Raw genomic sequence first — 15666 nt, 5'->3', positions numbered from 1 at the left:
CCCCAATCCCCCAAATGTCCCCAGTGTCCCCACCTGAGCACGAAGTGCAGGCACACGATGCCCTCGGACGCCATGTGACCAATGTCCCCCCAATGTCCCCAATGCCCCCAGTGTCCCCAACATCCCCAATGTCCCCAAGTGTCCCCGTTGTCCCCAATGTCCCCAATGCCCCCAGTGTCCCCAGTGTCCCCAAATGTCCCCACCTGAGCACGAAGTGCAGGCACATGATGTCCTCGGACGCCATGTGACCAATGTCCCCCCAATGTCCCCAATGTCCCCAAATGTCCCCACCTGAGCACGAAGTGCAGGCACACGATGCCCTCGGGCGCCGCTCGCCCCCCGCCCATGACGGTGGCCTGGGTCTGCGCCCACAGGAAGCCCCCGCGCTTGGCCAGGAACCGGTACTGGCTGGTGACAGCCTGGCCCTTGCTGAGCACTGGGGACATTGGGGACAATGGGGGGATTGGGGACATTGGGGACGTCGGGGGGCATTGGGGACATTTGGGACATTGAGGATGTTGGGGACATTGGGGACACTGGGGACTTCGGGGGGCATTGGGGACATTGGGGATGTTGGGGACATTGGGGGCGTCAGGGACATCGGGGACATTGGGGACGTTGGGGACGTTGGGGACGTTGGGGACGTTGGGGACATTGGGGACATTGGGGGGACACTGCGCTTGGCCAGGAACCGGTACTGGCTGGTGACAGCCTGGCCCTTGCTGAGCACTGGGGACATTGGGGACAATGGGGACAATGGGGGGATTGGGGACACTGGGGACGTCGGGGGGCATTGGGGACATTGGGGGCATTGGGGACACTGGGGACATCGGGGCATTGGGGACATTGGGGATGTTGGGGACATTGGGGACATTGGGGACAGTGGGGGCATCAGGGACATTGGGGACATTGGGGACATTGGGGACAGTGGGGGACAGTGGGGATGTTGGGGACATTGGGGGGCCACCAGGGGGGATTTTGGGTGTCCCGAGGGGGTTTTGGGTTTCCCTGGGAGGATTTTGGGGCTCCCTGTGAGGATTTTGGGGCTCCCTGTGAGGATTTTGGGGTTCCCTGCGAGGATTTTGGGGTTCCTGAGGGGGTTTTGGGGTTCCCGAGGGGGTTTTGGGTTCCCTGGGAGGATTTTGGGGTTCCCGAGGGGGTTTTGGGTTTCCCTGGGAGGATTTTGGGGTTCCCGAGGGTGTTTTGGGTTTCCCTGGGAGGATTTTGGGGTTCCCGAGGGGGTTTTGGGGTTCCCTGGGAGGATTTTGGGGTTCCCGAGGGGGTTTTGGGTTTCCCTGGGAGGATTTTGGGGTTCCCGAGGGGGTTTTGGGTTTCCCTGGGAGGATTTTGGGGTTCCCGAGGGTGTTTTGGGTTTCCCTGGGAGGATTTTGGGGTTCCCGAGGGGGTTTTGGGGTTCCCTGGGAGGATTTTGGGGTTCCTGAGGGGGTTTTGGGGTTCCCTGGGAGGATTTTGGGGTTCCTGAGGGGGTTTTGGGGTTCCCTGGGAGGATTTTGGGGCTCCCTGGGAGGATTTTGGGGTTCCTGAGGGGGTTTTGGGGTTCCCTGGGAGGATTTTGGGGTTCCTGAGGGGGTTTTGGGTTTCCCTGGGAGGATTTTGGGGTTCCCGAGGGTGTTTTGGGTTTCCCTGGGAGGATTTTGGGGTTCCCGAGGGGGTTTTGGGGTTCCCTGGGAGGATTTTGGGGTTCCCGAGGGGGTTTTGGGGTTCCCTGGGAGGATTTTGGGGCTCCCTGGGAGGATTTTGGGGTTCCTGAAGGGGTTTTGGGGTTCCCTGGGAGGATTTTGGGGTTCCTGAGGGGGTTTTGGGGTTCCCTGGGAGGATTTTGGGGTTCCCGAGGGGGTTTTGGGGTTCCCGAGGGGGTTTTGGGGTTTTTTGGGGGGGTTTTGGCTCGGGGGCACTCACGGGTGTGCACGCTGCGGCTCAGGGTGTTGGAGTCGAGCGCGTGCACGAACTCGTACAGGGAACAGCCCAGGAGCTCCTCGGGGTGGTACCCGGCCACCTCCCCGATCCTGCACCCCGAAAAACACCGAGGGGCACCCCAAAATTACCGGCAAAAAAAAATATGGGGGGTTACCCAAAAATTATTGGGGATACCCCAACATCACCGCGACCCCGCACCCCAAAAATCCCTTATGGGACCCGGCCACCTCCCAGATCCCGCGCCCCAAAACGTTGGTAGGAACCCCCAAAATTATCGGGGGCGCCCCAAAAATTATTGGGGGCACCCCAAAATTATCGGGGGATACCCGAAAATTATCGGGGGTTATAACAATATTACTCTGGCCCTACACCCCAAAATCCTGTAAGGGACCCGGCCACCTCCGCAATCCTGCACCCCAAAATTAACGTGGGATACCCCAAAATTACCGGGGGTTGCTGAGTTTTGGGGAATTTGTGGGGTTTTCTGGATTTTTGGGAGATTTTAGGGATTTTTGGGGGGTTGTCTTTTTGGGGTGCAAAGGGCTCGGGACTCTGGGGTCTTGGGGTCTGGGGTTGCTGGGTTTTGGGGGATTTTTGGGGTCCAGGAGTGCCGAGTTTTGGGGGACTTTTGGGATTTTTGGGGTGCCGTCTTTACGGCATTTAACAAACCCAAAACCCGGGGGTCCTGGGGTCTGGGGCTGCCAAATTTCGGGGCATTTTTGGCATTTTTGGGGGGCTGTTTTTACCGGGTGTAACAAACCCAAAACCCGGGGGTCCCGGGGGTCTTGGGGGTCTGGGGCTGCAGGATTTTGGGGGATTTGAGGGGTCCAGGAGTGCCGAATTTTGGGGGATTTTTGGGATCCGGGATTGCAGAGTTTCGGGGTATTTTTGGCATTTTTGGGGTGCCGTTTTTACCGGGTGCAGCAAACCCAAAAACCGGGGGTCTCAGTGATCCTGTGGGGGTCTCAGGGGTCTCACGGCTTTGGAGCTGCTGGGTTTTGGGGGATTTTTGGGGTCCAGGACTGCCGAGTTTTGGGGGATTTTGGGGATTTTTGGGGTGCTGTCTTTACGGCATTTAACAAACCCAAAACCCAGTGATCCCAGGGGTCTTGGGGGTCCCAGATTTTGGGGGATTTGTGGGATTTTTGGGGTCCGGGACTGCCAAATTTTGGGGTATTTTTGCGATTTGATGAGTCTGATTTAGAGGCATTTTTGGGATTTTTGGGGTGCTGCCTTTCTGGCATTTAACCAACCCAAAACCCGGGGGTCTCGGGGGTCCCAGGGGTGTCCTGAGGGGGTCCCAAGGGGGCCACGGGGGCTCTGGAGCTGCCGGATTCCGGGGGATTTGTGGAGCCCAGGAGCGCGGAATTTTGGGGGGATCTTGGGGGATTTTTAGGATTTTTGAGGCGCCGCCTTTACGGCATTGAACAAACACAAACCCCGGCGATCCCGGGCGTACCCCGGGGGTCCCGGGCGCGTCCCCCCCACCCAAGACGCACCGATCGTCGCAGTAGGTGAACTTCATGTCCATGGAGTGGCGGGTGAGCACCGTGCCCGAGCCCAGCGGGGCCTCGATGGCGCCGGGGTGCGCGATGGCCTCGCAGATGAGCACCAGGCACCGCAGCGGCGGCTCCGCGGCCCCCGCGCCCCCCGCGTACGTGCGCATGTGCCCCGCGCAGTGCAGCACCTGGGCAGGGGGCGGCAACGTCCCGAAACGGCCCGGGAGCGCGGGGGTTAACACAAAGATAGCCCGGGAGCGCGGGGGTTAACCAAAGATAGCCCGGGAGTGCGGGGGTTAACACAGAAATAGCCCGGGAGTGCGGGGGTTAACCCAAGATAGCCCGGGAGTTCAGGGGTTAACACAGAAATATCCCGGGATTTCGGGGGTTAACACAGAAATATCCCAGCAGTGCGGGGGTTAACACAAAGATAGCCCGGGAGTTCAGGGGTTAACACAGAAATATCCCGGGATTTCGGGGGTTAACACAGAAATATCCCAGCAGTGCGGGGCTTAACACAAAGATAGCCCGGGAGTTCAGGGGTTAACACAGAAATAGCCCGGGAGCGCGGGGGTTAACCCAAAGATAGCCCGGGAGTGCGGGGGTTAACACAGAAATCCCCAAAATCACCAAAAAACACCCTGGGATTTATCCCAAAACACCCCCCAAAGCTGTCCCCCAATGTCCCCAGTGTCCCCAAACCCCCCAATGTCCCCACATCCCGTAAATGTCCCAAATCCCCCCATTATCCCCCCAATGTCCCCAATGTCCCCTCAGTGTCCCCAATGTCCCCAGTTCCCCCAAATGTCCCCAACATCCCAAATCCACCCAATGTCCCCAATGCCCTCAAACTCCCCCAATGTCTCCAATTGTCCCAAAATGTCCCCAATGTCCCCAAAGCCCCAAAATGTCCCCAATGTCCCCAATGTCCCCAACCCCCCCAATGTCCCCAACCCCCCCAATGTCCCCAATGTCCCCAACCCCCCCAATGTCCCCAATCCCCCCCAATGTCCCCAATGTCCCCAACCCCCCCAATGTCCCCAATGTCCCCAATCCCCCCCAGTGTCCCCAATGTCCCCAAATGTCCCCAAGTGTCCCCCTCACCTTCCAGGACGCCGCTTTGAGGTTGAGGCAGCGCCCGCGGCCGCTCAGGGTGCTCTTCATGCGCAGCGAGAAACTGCGGCCCGAGCGCTCCCCCCGCCGCCGGGGACCCCCTGGAATTGGGGAGGGGTCTCCAAGGGTCGGGGGGGGGGTCAGGGGGGTCTGGGGGATGCCGGGATTTGGGGGGTCCTGGGGGGGTTTTGGGGGCTCTTCATGCGCAGCGAGAAACTGCGGCCCGAGCGCTCCCCCCGCCGCCGGGGACCCCCTGGGGGGGGCCACGGGAATTTGGGGAGGGGTCCCGGGGGGTCGGGGGGGTCCGGGGGGTCTGGGGGTACCGAATTTGGGGGCTCCCGGGGGGGTTTTGGGGGGTCTGGGGGCTCTTCATGCGCAGCGAGAAACTGCGGCCCGAGCGCCCGGGGACCCCCTGGAATTGGGGAGGGGTCTCCAAGGGTCGGGGGGGTCAGGGGGGTCTGGGGGTGCCGGGATTTGGGGGGTCCCGGGGGGGTTTTGGGGGGTCTGGGGTCTTTTCATGGGCAGGGGAAGCCACGCCCATCTCGGTATTGGGGGGGGGGTCTCGGGGGGTTTGGGGGGGTTCCGGGAATTTGGGGAGGGGTCTCCAAGAGGTCCTGGGGGGGTTTTGGGGGGGTCTGGGGTCTCTTCATGGGTAGGGGAAGCCACGCCCACCCATCCCCGGGGGGTCACGGGAATTTGGGGAGGGGTCTCAAGGGTCAGAGGGGGGTCAGAGGAGGTGGGGGGGTCCCAGGATTCGGGGGGTCCCGGGGGGGTTTTGGGGGGTCTGGGGGCTCCTCATGGGCAGGGGAAGCCACGCCCACCCAGCCCCGGGGGGTCACGGGAATTTGGGGAGGGCTCTCGGGGATATTTGGGGAGGGGTCTCGGGGATATTTGGGGAGGGGTCTGGGGGATATTTGGGGAGGGGTCTCGGGTGTTTTTGGTTAATTTGGGGAGGGGTCTCCTCACCCTGCCGCGGGCCCAGCACGTCGTGCAGCTCCTCGTGGTCGCAGGGGTTTTGGGGTAATTTGGGGAAGGGTCTCAGGGATATTTGGGGAGGGGTCTCAGGTATATTTGGGGAGGGGCCTCAGGTATATTTGGGTAATTTGGGGAGGGATCTCAGGGATTTTTGGGGTGAATTTGGGGGTTTTTGGTTAATTTGGGGAGGGGTCTCCTCACCCTGCCGCGGGCCCAGCACGTCGTGCAGCTCCTCGTGGTCGCAGGGGTTTTTGGGTAATTTGGGGAGGGGTCTCGGGGATATTTGGGGAGGGGTCTCAGGGATGATTTTGGGGTGCATTTGGGGCTTTTTGGCTAATTTGGGGAGGGGTCTCAGGGATGATTTTGGTGGTCGCAGGGGGTCAGTTCGGGGAGGTGTCTCCGGGGTTTTTTGGGTGAATTTGGGGGTTAATTTGAGGAGGGGTCTCGGGGATATTTGGGGAGGGGTCTCGGGGATATTTGGGGAGGGGTCTGAGGGATATTTGGGGAGGGGTCTCGGGTGTTTTTGGTTAATTTGGGGAGGGGTCTCCTCACCCTGCCGCGGGCCATGCACGTCGTGCAGCTCCTCGTGGTAGCAGGGGTTTTTGGGTAATTTGGGGAGGGGTCTCGGGGATATTTGGGGAGGGGTCTCGGGGATATTTGGGGAGGGGTCTCGGGTGTTTTTGGTTAATTTGGGGAGGGGTCTCCTCACCCTGCCGCGGGCCCAGCACGTCGTGCAGCTCCTCGTGGTCGCAGGGGTGCACGAAGTCGAACACGCTGTGCCCGATCAGCTCCAACTGTGGGAGGGGGGGGGCGGTCACACACGGATTTTGGGGACCCCCCCCCCAAAATATGGGGACCCCCCCCCAATTTTGGGGACCCCCCCAATTTTGGGGGACCCTCCCAGAAAATTTTTGTGCCTCCCCTGGAAATTTTTTGGGGCTCCCCAAAGAGTTTTGGGCAGAAGAATTTTTGGACCCCCCCACCCCAGGCAGATTTTTGGTCCCTCCCCGACAAATTTTTAGGGACCCCCCCCCCCAGAAGATTTTTGGGTTCCACCCTCCCCCCCCCGGCAGAATTTGGGGACCCCCTCGAGAAATTTTGGGGCCCCCCCCCCCCCCAGGCAGAATTTGGGGACCCCAAAATGATTTTTGGGGCTCCCTAAGGAGTTTTGAACAACCCCGTCAAATTTTTTGGGGTCTCCCCCAAAAATTTTGGGGTCCCCCCGTCAAATTTTTGGGGTCCTCCCCGCCAGATTTTGGGCCCCCGCCCCAGAATAATTTGGGGGACCCCCCCCGACAGATTTTTGGGGCACCCCCGGGCAGATTTTTGGGGTTCTTCTCTGCAGATTTTTGGCCCCATTTTGAGAGATTTTGGGGTCGCTCCAAATGGAATTTTTTGAGTCTCCCCCACCGGATTTTGGGGCTCCCCTCGACAAAATTTTGGGGACCCCCGCCAGATTTTTGGGCCCCCCCAGGCAGATTTTGGACCGCTCCTCGAAAAATTTTTGGGGCTCCCCCGACAAATTTTTGGGGTTCTTTTCCACAGATTTTTGGACCCTCCCCGGCCGATTTTTGGCCCCATTTTGAGACATTTTGGGGCCACCCCAAAGCGATTTTCTTGAGTCTCCCCGGGCAGATTTTGGGGTCCCCCCTGAGGGATTTTTTTTTACCCTTCCCCGACAAATTTTGGGGTCCCCCCAGAAAAACTTCTGGGACGCCCCCGGGCAGATTTTTGGGGTTCTTCTCTGCAGATTTTTGGCCTCATTTTGAGAGATTTTGGGGTCGCTCCAAAGTGATTTTTTTTGAGTCTCCCCCGCCGGATTTTGGGGTCCCTCCCAAGAGATTTTGGGGTCCCTCCCAACAGATTTTGGGGTCCCTCCCAAGAGATTTTGGGGTCCCTCCCAACAGATTTTGGGGTCCCCCCTGACAGATTTTTTTTGCCCTCCCCGTCAAATTTTTGGGAGCCCCCCCAGGCAGATTTTTGGGGTTCATCTCCACAGATTTTTGGACCCTCCCGGCCGATTTTTGGCCCCGTTTTGAGACATTTTGTGCCCCCCCCCCCAAAGGGATTTTTTTCACGCTCCCCCGCGGGATTTTGGGGACCCCCCCCCCCCAGGCGGATTTTTGGGGCCCCCCCGGTGAATTTGGGGGTCCCCCCGCACCTGGCTGAGCCCCAGCAGGCGGCTGACGTTCTCGGACAGGTAAATCATGTCCCCGCCCTCGCTCAGCACCATCACGAAGCCGCTCAGGGCCTGCAGGTAGCAGCCGTCCACGGCCTCGGCCGCCGCCGCCCACGCGCCTGGGGGGCACCCCGAAATCGTGGGGGGGGTCGGGGGCACCCCAAAAGGGTCGGGGGTCTTGGGGGGTAAAGGGTTAAACCCAACCCTCCCATTGGGTGTGGCTGTTCGGGAACCTTGGGAGGGTTTAAAGGGGTCTGGGGGCTTTTGAGGAGGGGTCTGGGGGCGTCAGGGGCTCCCCGAAATGATGGGGGGGTCGGGGGCACCCCAAAAGGGTCGGGGGTCTTGGGGGGTAAAGGGTTAAACCCAGCCCTCCCCATGGTTCAGAGCATTCAGGTATTTGGGGAGGGGTTTGGGGGGTTATGGGGCAGGGTCTGGGGGCGTCAGGGGCACCCCGAAATCGTGGGGGGGGTCGGGGGCACCCCAAAAGTGTCGGGGGTCTTGGGGGGTAAAGGGTTAAACCCAACCCTCCCATTGGGTGTGGCTGTTCAGGAATCTGGGGAGGGTTTAAAGGGGTCTGGGGGCTTTTGGGGGGATTCCCGGGGATTTTGGGGTTCCCCATAAATTTGGGGTTCGGGGGTGCTTCGGGGTGTCCCTGACCGGCTGCCCTCTCAGGTAGCTGATGGTCAGCCCCACGATGGACGCCTTGTCCAGGTGCGTTTGGGGTTCCCCAGGTGGGTTTGGGGGCGCTCCAAGCGGGGATTCGGGGGGGATTTTGGGGTTCCCGATGGGTTTGGGGTCCCGATGGGTTTCGGGGGGTTCTCAATGAATTTGGGGTTCCCGGCAAGGATTTGGGGGGGGATCCCGATGAGGATTTGGGGGAGCTCCTGATAAGGATCTGGGGGTGGATCCCAATGAATTTGGGTGTCCCGGTGAGGATTTGGGGCTGCTCCCAGCGGGGATTTTGGGGGGATTCCCGGGGATTTTGGGGTTCCCCATAAATTTGGGGTTCGGGGGTGCTTCGGGGTGTCCCTGACCGGCTGCCCTCTCAGGTAGCTGATGGTCAGCCCCATGGCGGACGCCTTGTCCAGGTGCGTTTGGGGTTCCCCAGGTGGGTTTGGGGGCGCTCCAAGCGGGGATTCGGGGGGGATTCCCGGGGGTTTTGGGGTGCCTATGGATTTGGGGGTCCCGGGGGTGTTTCGGGGTGTCCCTGACCGGCGGCCAGCAGGCGCTGCACCCGCAGGTAGCTGATGGTCAGCCTCATGATGGACGCCTTGTCCAGGTGGGCGCTGACGCCGCGGGCGAAGGGCAGCGCCAGCGCCAGCTGCCCGAACACCTCGGCCTCGCGGCTGCGCCGGCACCGGGCGGCGTCCCGGGAGCGCTCCCGGCGGCCCTCGGGGGTCGGCCTGGGGGGGGGACCCCAAAATTCAGACCCCCAAGTCCCCCTACATAGCCCCAAAATCCCAAAAATCCCGAATCTGAACCCCCAAAAATCTCCTGTATCCCAAAAACCCGCCCAAACCATCCCCCAGTGATCCCCACCCCCGTCCCGGGAGCGCTCCCGGCGGCCCTCGGGGGTCGGCCTGGGGGGGGGGGGCACCCCAAAAATGAGACCCCCAAAATCCCCCTACATAGCCCCAAAATCCCAAAAATCCCCAAACCGAACCCCAAAACCTGTCCCTTTATGACCAAACCATCCCCCAGTGATCCCCACCCCAGTCCAGGGGGGCTCCCGGCGGCCCTCGGGGGTCGGCCTGGGGGGGGGAGGGGGGGGGACGACCCCAAAATTCAGACCCCCCCCCAAAACCCCAAAAATCCCGAAATGGAAGCCCCAAAAATCCCCACCTGAATACTGAAAACCCCAATGGACACCCCCAAATATCTGCCAGTGATCCCACCCCAGTCCAGGGGGGCTCCCGGCGGTCCTCAGGGGTCGGCCTGGGGGGGGACCCCAAAAAATGAGATCCCAAAAACCCCAAAATTCCCCAAATTGAACCCCAAAACCCCCTGTATACCCAAAAATCCCACGTTCCTATGAGTTCCCACCATCCCATATCCTCATTTTCCCCCCATTTTTCCCCATTTTATCTCCCCTAATTTCCCCCTTTTTCCCATTTTCCCCTATTTTTCCCCCATTTTCCCCTTTTCCCCCCATTTTTTCCCGTTTTCCCCATTTCCCCTGTTTTCCCATGATTTCCCATCTGTTCCCATTCCCATTCGTGTTCCCACCATCCCATATCCCAATTTTCCCCCTTTTCCCCCATTTTTTCCCTGTTTTTCCCCACTTCCCCCATTTCATCTCCCCTAATTTTCTACATTTTCCCATTTTCCCCATTTTCTCCCAATTTTCCTCCATTTCCTCCCATTTTTTTTTCTGCATTTTCGCTGTTTTTCCATGACTTCCACATTTCCCATGATTTCCCATCTGTTCTCATTCCCTTTCATGTTCCCACCATCCCATATCCCAATTTTCCCCCAATTTTCCCCCCATTTTTCCCCATTTTCCCCCATTATTTCCCTTTTTTTTTTTGCCATTTCTCCCCACTTATCCAGCTTTTCCCATTTTCCCATGGCTTTCCACGATTCCCTGTGTGTTCCCACCATCCTATATCCCCATTTTTCCCAATTTTCCCCCAGTTTTTCCCCTATTTTTCCCCCATTTTCCCCTTCTCCCCACATTTTTTCCCGTTTTCCCTATTTTCCCCAATTTTTTACCGATTTTTCCCCATTTTCCCTGTTTTCCCATGATTTCCCGTCTGTTCCCATTCCTGTTCGTGTTCCCACCAACCCATATCCCCATTTTCCCCCTTTTTTCCCAGTTTTCCACATTTTCCCCTGATTTTTTCACTGTTTTTTCCCCATTTTTTGCCTTTTCTCCTCATTTTCCCAGGATTTCCCATTTTCCCATGGTTCTCCATAATTTCCTGTGTGTTCCCACCATCCCATATCCCCATTTTCCCCATTTTTTCCCATTTTTTCCCCATTTCCCCCCCATTTTTTCATGGTTTTCCCCCATTTTTTTACCATTTTCCCCCACTTTTTACCCATTTTTTCGCCCTTTCCCCCCATTTTTCCAGGATTTCCCATTTTCCCATGTGTTTCACATTCTCTTGTGTTCCCCCAACCCAAATCCCAATTTTCCTCCCATTCCTCCCATTTCCCCCCCCATTTTTTCCCGTTTTCCCAATTTTTTCATGGTTTTTTCTCAATTTTTTGCCATTTCTCCCCCATTTTTCCCAAGATTTCCCATTTTCCCATGAATTCCCGTGTCTTCCCATTCTCTTGTGCTCTCCCCATCCCATATCCCCATTTTCCCCCATTTTTTCCCCTTTTTCCTTCAGGTTTTCCCCCCTTTTTTTTTGTGTTTTTTTCCCATTTTTTCACCATTTCTCCCCATTTTCCCAAGATTTCCCATTTTCCCATGAATTCCCGTGTTTTTTCCATGACACTCCCAGGGCGGGTGGTTCCCATGCCCCTCACCCCAAACCCCAATTTATTTTTTTTGTTTTGTTTTTCCCGATTTTTTTCCATTTTTTCGCCATTTCCCCCAATCTTTTTGTTGTTTTTGCTGGTTTTTCCCATTTTTTTCCCCATTTTTTCCCCGTTTTCCTGGGATTTCTGATTTTCCCGAGTTTTTACTGCGCCATGGGGCCAATCCCAGGACGGGCTGTCCCCATTTCCCCCACACCCCAAACCCCCATTTTTCATCATTTTTCCCCCATTTTTTCGCGGTTTTTTCCCATTTTTTCGCATTTTTTTCCCATTTTTCGCGGTTTTCCCCCATTTTTTCGCTGTTTTTCCCCGTTTTCCCGGGATTTCCGATTCTCCCGAGTTTTTTCCGTGCCGTGGGGGCCGCGCACGTGCCCATCCCAGGCCGGGCTGTCCCCGTTTTCCCCCAACCCAAACCCCCATTTTCCCCCCCATTTTTTCACGGGTTTTTTTCCCATTTTTTCGCGTTTTTTCCCCATTTTTTCGCTGTTTTTCCCCGTTTTCCCGGGATTTCCGATTTTTCCGTGCCGTGGGGCCGCGCACGTGCCGATCCCAGGACGGGCTGTTCCCGGTCCCTGTTCCCGTTCCCGTTCCTGTTCCTGGCTCCGGGCCCGGAGGGGCCGCGGCCGGGGGAGCTCCAGGGGCCCCGAGGGGGGGCGTGGCCATGCAAATGCATGGTGATTTATGCAAATGAGGGGGCGGGAAGGGGAGGATGGGGACTGGGATCGGCAGCGGAATCGGACTGGGACCAGTATCGGACTCTGAATGAGACCAGTAAAAGGTGCAAACTGGGACCAGTACAAGGCACAAACTGGGACCAGTAAAAGGCACAAACTGGGACCAGTACACGGCACAAACTGGGACCAGCAAAAGGCACAAACTGGGACCAGTACACGGCACAAACTGGGACCAGTACACGGTACAAACTGGGACCAGTAAAAGGCACAAACTGGGACCAGTACCAGGTGCTAACTGGGACCAGTACCAGGCACAAACTGGGACCAGTACACGGTACAAACTGGGACCAGTACATGGCACAAACTGGGACCAGTACCAGGCACTAACTGGGACCAGTACAAGGCACTAACTGGGACCAGTAAAAGGCAGTAACTGGAACTAGTACACAATGCAAACTGGGACCAGTACATAAAGCAAACTGGGACCAGTACCGGTCACCAACTGGGACCAGGACCAGTCACCAACTGGTACCAGTAGAAGGGACTAACTGGGACCAGTACAGTGTCCTAACTGGGACCAGTACAAGGCACGAACTGGGACCTGTACAGGGTGCAAACTGGGACCAGTACACAATGCAAACTGGGACCAGTACACGGCACTAACTGGGACCAGTACATAAAGCAAACTGGGACCAGTACTGGTCGCTAACCGGGATCAGGACCAGTCACCAACTGGGACCAGTATAAGGGACTAACTGGGACCAGTACAGGGCGCAAACTGGGACCAGTACTGTGTCCTAACTGGGACCAGTACACAATGCAAACTGGGACCAGTACATGGTACAAACTGGGACGAGTATAAGGCACAAACTGGGACCAGTACAGGGCACAAACTGGGACCAGTACAGGGCGCAAACTGGCACCAGTAAAAGGCGCTAACTGGGACCAGTACCAGGCACTAACTGGCACCAGCACACGGTACAAACTGGCACCAGTACCGGTTGCTAACTGGGACCAGTATGGGCACCAACTGGCACCAGTACCAGTCACCAACTGGGATCAGCACAGAATGCAAACTGGGACCAGTATAAGGCACTAACTGGGACCAGTACAGGGTGCAAACTGGGACCAGTACCAGGCACTAACTGGGACCAACACACAATGCAAACTGGGACCAGTACCAGTCACTAACTGGGACCGGTACTGGTCACTAACTGGGACCAGTAAAAGGCACAAACTGGGACCAGTACAAGGCGCAAACTGGGATCAGTACCGGGCACAAACTGGGACCAGTACACGGCGCAAACTGGGACCAGCACGAAGCACTAACTGGGACCAGTACACAAAGCAAACTGGCACCAGTACCAGTCGCTAACTGGGCCCAGCACGAAGCCGTGCCCGCGTCCCCCACGTGTCCCCCACGTGTCCCACTCGAGGCCACCCCTGTCCCCCCCTGTCCCCCCCTGTCCCACCCCCAGGACCCCCCCCCGACCCTTTTGGGGGGTCCCTGAGCCCCCCCCGGTGCCACGTGGGACCGACCCCCCCCACAAATTCGGGGGTCCCGCCTCGATTTGGGACCCTCCCAAAAAGTCCCCAAATTCCCCAAAAAGTCCCAAATTCCTCCTGTGCCCCCCCCCCAGGAGCCGCCCCTGATCGAGGGGAGGGTCCCGACCCCCCCCGGGACCCCCAAACCCACCCCGGGACCCCTCCCCAATTCCCGATCCCAGGACACCCAAAGGGGGGCGGGTCCGCCTCCCCCTCCCCCCAATTCCTGCTCGGGACCCCCCCCAAAATCAACCGGATCCCGCCCCCACCGAGGGTCCCATTCCCAGGAACCCCCCCCCAAACCGATCCCGCCCTTTCCGGGGGTCCCGGGACCCCCAAATTTACCGGACCCTGCCCCCCCGGTGATCGTTCCGAGACCCCTCCCCAGCAATTCCAGCCCGGGGACCCCTCCCCAAACCGATCCCGCCCCCCCCGGGGGTCCCAACCGCGGGACCCCCGCCCCGGCACCGACCCCGCCCCTCCCGGGGGTCTCATTCCCGGACCCCGCCCCTCCCGGGGGTCGCGTTCCCGGGACCCCCCCGTGCCCTTTGACCCCTCCGAGGGGGGCTCTGGGCCCCGCGACCCCTCCCCAAAAGCGCCGCGCCCCCCCCCGTACCTCGGCCCGGGCCGCCCGTCCATGGCGCCGCTGCCGCGCCCTCCGCACCCACCGCGCCGAGCCCCCCAACTCGGACACGCCCCCCGAGGGACACGCCCACCCCCACCGACCACGCCCACAGCGGGACACGCCCCTCACTCACACACCCCCTGCCGGACACGCCCCCCTCCTCGAAATACCACAGCAGGACACGCCCCCTTGTGCACGCCCCTCCTTTGGGGAAAGCCACGCCCATTCAGAGTAAGCCACGCCCATTTGTGACCACGCCCCTTCGTGAAAAGCCAATGTACGCCCGCATTTGGACACGCCCATTCAAGACCACGCCCATTTCTGACGTGCCTCAACAAACCGCCCTTTTCATAGGCCACGCCCACTTTCTTGTCGCGCCCGCCGATGCCACACCCTCTTTGTGGGCGTGGTCTTTACCTGACCACGCCCCTCATCTGTATACGACCGCGCCCCTGCACAGACCACGCCCACCCAATAAAGAAACACCCCGCTCATTTCTTTGGCCACGCCCCCTTTTGCACGTGTCACTCACGGCCCCTGAGGCCACGCCCACAAATCGCAGGCCACGCCCACACGGAGCCCCCAAAATTCCCTTTGAGTCCCCCCTGAATTTACCCTGAGCCCGCGACCCCTCCCCAAATTCACTCTGGAACCCCTCAAAATTCCCCCAGATATCCCCGAATTCCCCTGGGACCCCCAAAAATCACCTGAGACCCCCCCAAAATCCCCCCAGATATCCCCAAATTCCCCTGGGACCCCTCAAAATTCCACCAAATCCCCTCTGAGACCCCCAAAATTCCCCCAAATATCCCTAAATTCACTCTGAGACCCCCAAAGTCCCTCAAAATCCCCCCAAATCGGCTCTGAGACCCCCCCTCAAATTCCCCTGGGACCCCCAAATCCCTCAAAATATCCCCAAAATCCCCCCCAAATCCCCTCTGGGACCCCCAAAATTCCTCTGGGATCCTCCAAAATCCCCCCAAATCCACTCTGAGACCCCCAAAAATTACCTGGGACCCCCCCCAAAATGCCTCAAAATATCCCCAAATTCACTCTGACACCTCCAAAATCCACTCTAGGACCCCCCCAAAATCCTTCTGGGACCTCCAAAATTCCCCCAAATCCCCTCTTGGACCCCCCAAATTCCTCCCTGACTTCCCCAAATCCTCTCTGGGACCCCAAAACCCCCTCGAGTTCCCCCAAATTCCCCTCTGGATCCCCCAAAATCTCCTCCGGGACCCCCAAAATCCCCCTGGATGTCCCAAATTCCCCTCTGGGACCCCCAAATCCTCTCTGAGACCCCCCCAAAATCCCCACGGGACCCCCCTGGATTCCCCAAATTCCCCAAAATCCCTCCAAATATCCCCAAAATTCCTCAAAATATCCCCAAATTCCTCTCTGGGACCCCCAAAACACCCGTGAATTCCCCAAATCCCCGCTGAGACCCCCAAAATTGCCCTCGGACCCCCCAAAATTCCCCCAAATTCCCCCGGGACCCCCAAACTCCCCTGAGGCCACGCCCCTTACCAAGACCACGCCCACACACTTTAGCCCCGCCCACCTCGAGCTCCCATTGGATGCCGCCTTCGCAGCGACCCGGAAGTTGCTCCGCCCAGGCCGTGCCCCGGA

At 58.7% G+C, this 15666-nt stretch overlaps 1 protein-coding gene across 1 annotated transcript; it reads right to left on the bottom strand.

Moving 5' to 3' along the window:
• Nucleotides 1-291: 291 nt before the first annotated feature.
• LOC131571746 (hypoxia-inducible factor 3-alpha-like) lies at nt 292-14263 on the bottom strand (the record flags this gene model as incomplete). Its single annotated transcript, XM_058824543.1, has 9 exons — nt 14029-14263; nt 12866-12920; nt 8917-9107; nt 7687-7823; nt 6235-6319; nt 4542-4651; nt 3438-3625; nt 1921-2027; nt 292-436 (listed from the first exon to the last, which is right to left on the bottom strand). Coding segments are annotated over exons 1-9 (1253 nt in total), but the record flags the coding sequence as incomplete, so codon positions are not given.
• Nucleotides 14264-15666: the final 1403 nt, after the last annotated feature.

This window comes from Ammospiza caudacuta, assembly GCF_027887145.1.
Source record: "Ammospiza caudacuta isolate bAmmCau1 chromosome 35 unlocalized genomic scaffold, bAmmCau1.pri SUPER_35_unloc_2, whole genome shotgun sequence".
NCBI classification, from domain to species: domain Eukaryota; kingdom Metazoa; phylum Chordata; class Aves; order Passeriformes; family Passerellidae; genus Ammospiza; species Ammospiza caudacuta.
This window is presented reverse-complemented; position numbering and strand designations above follow the sequence as displayed.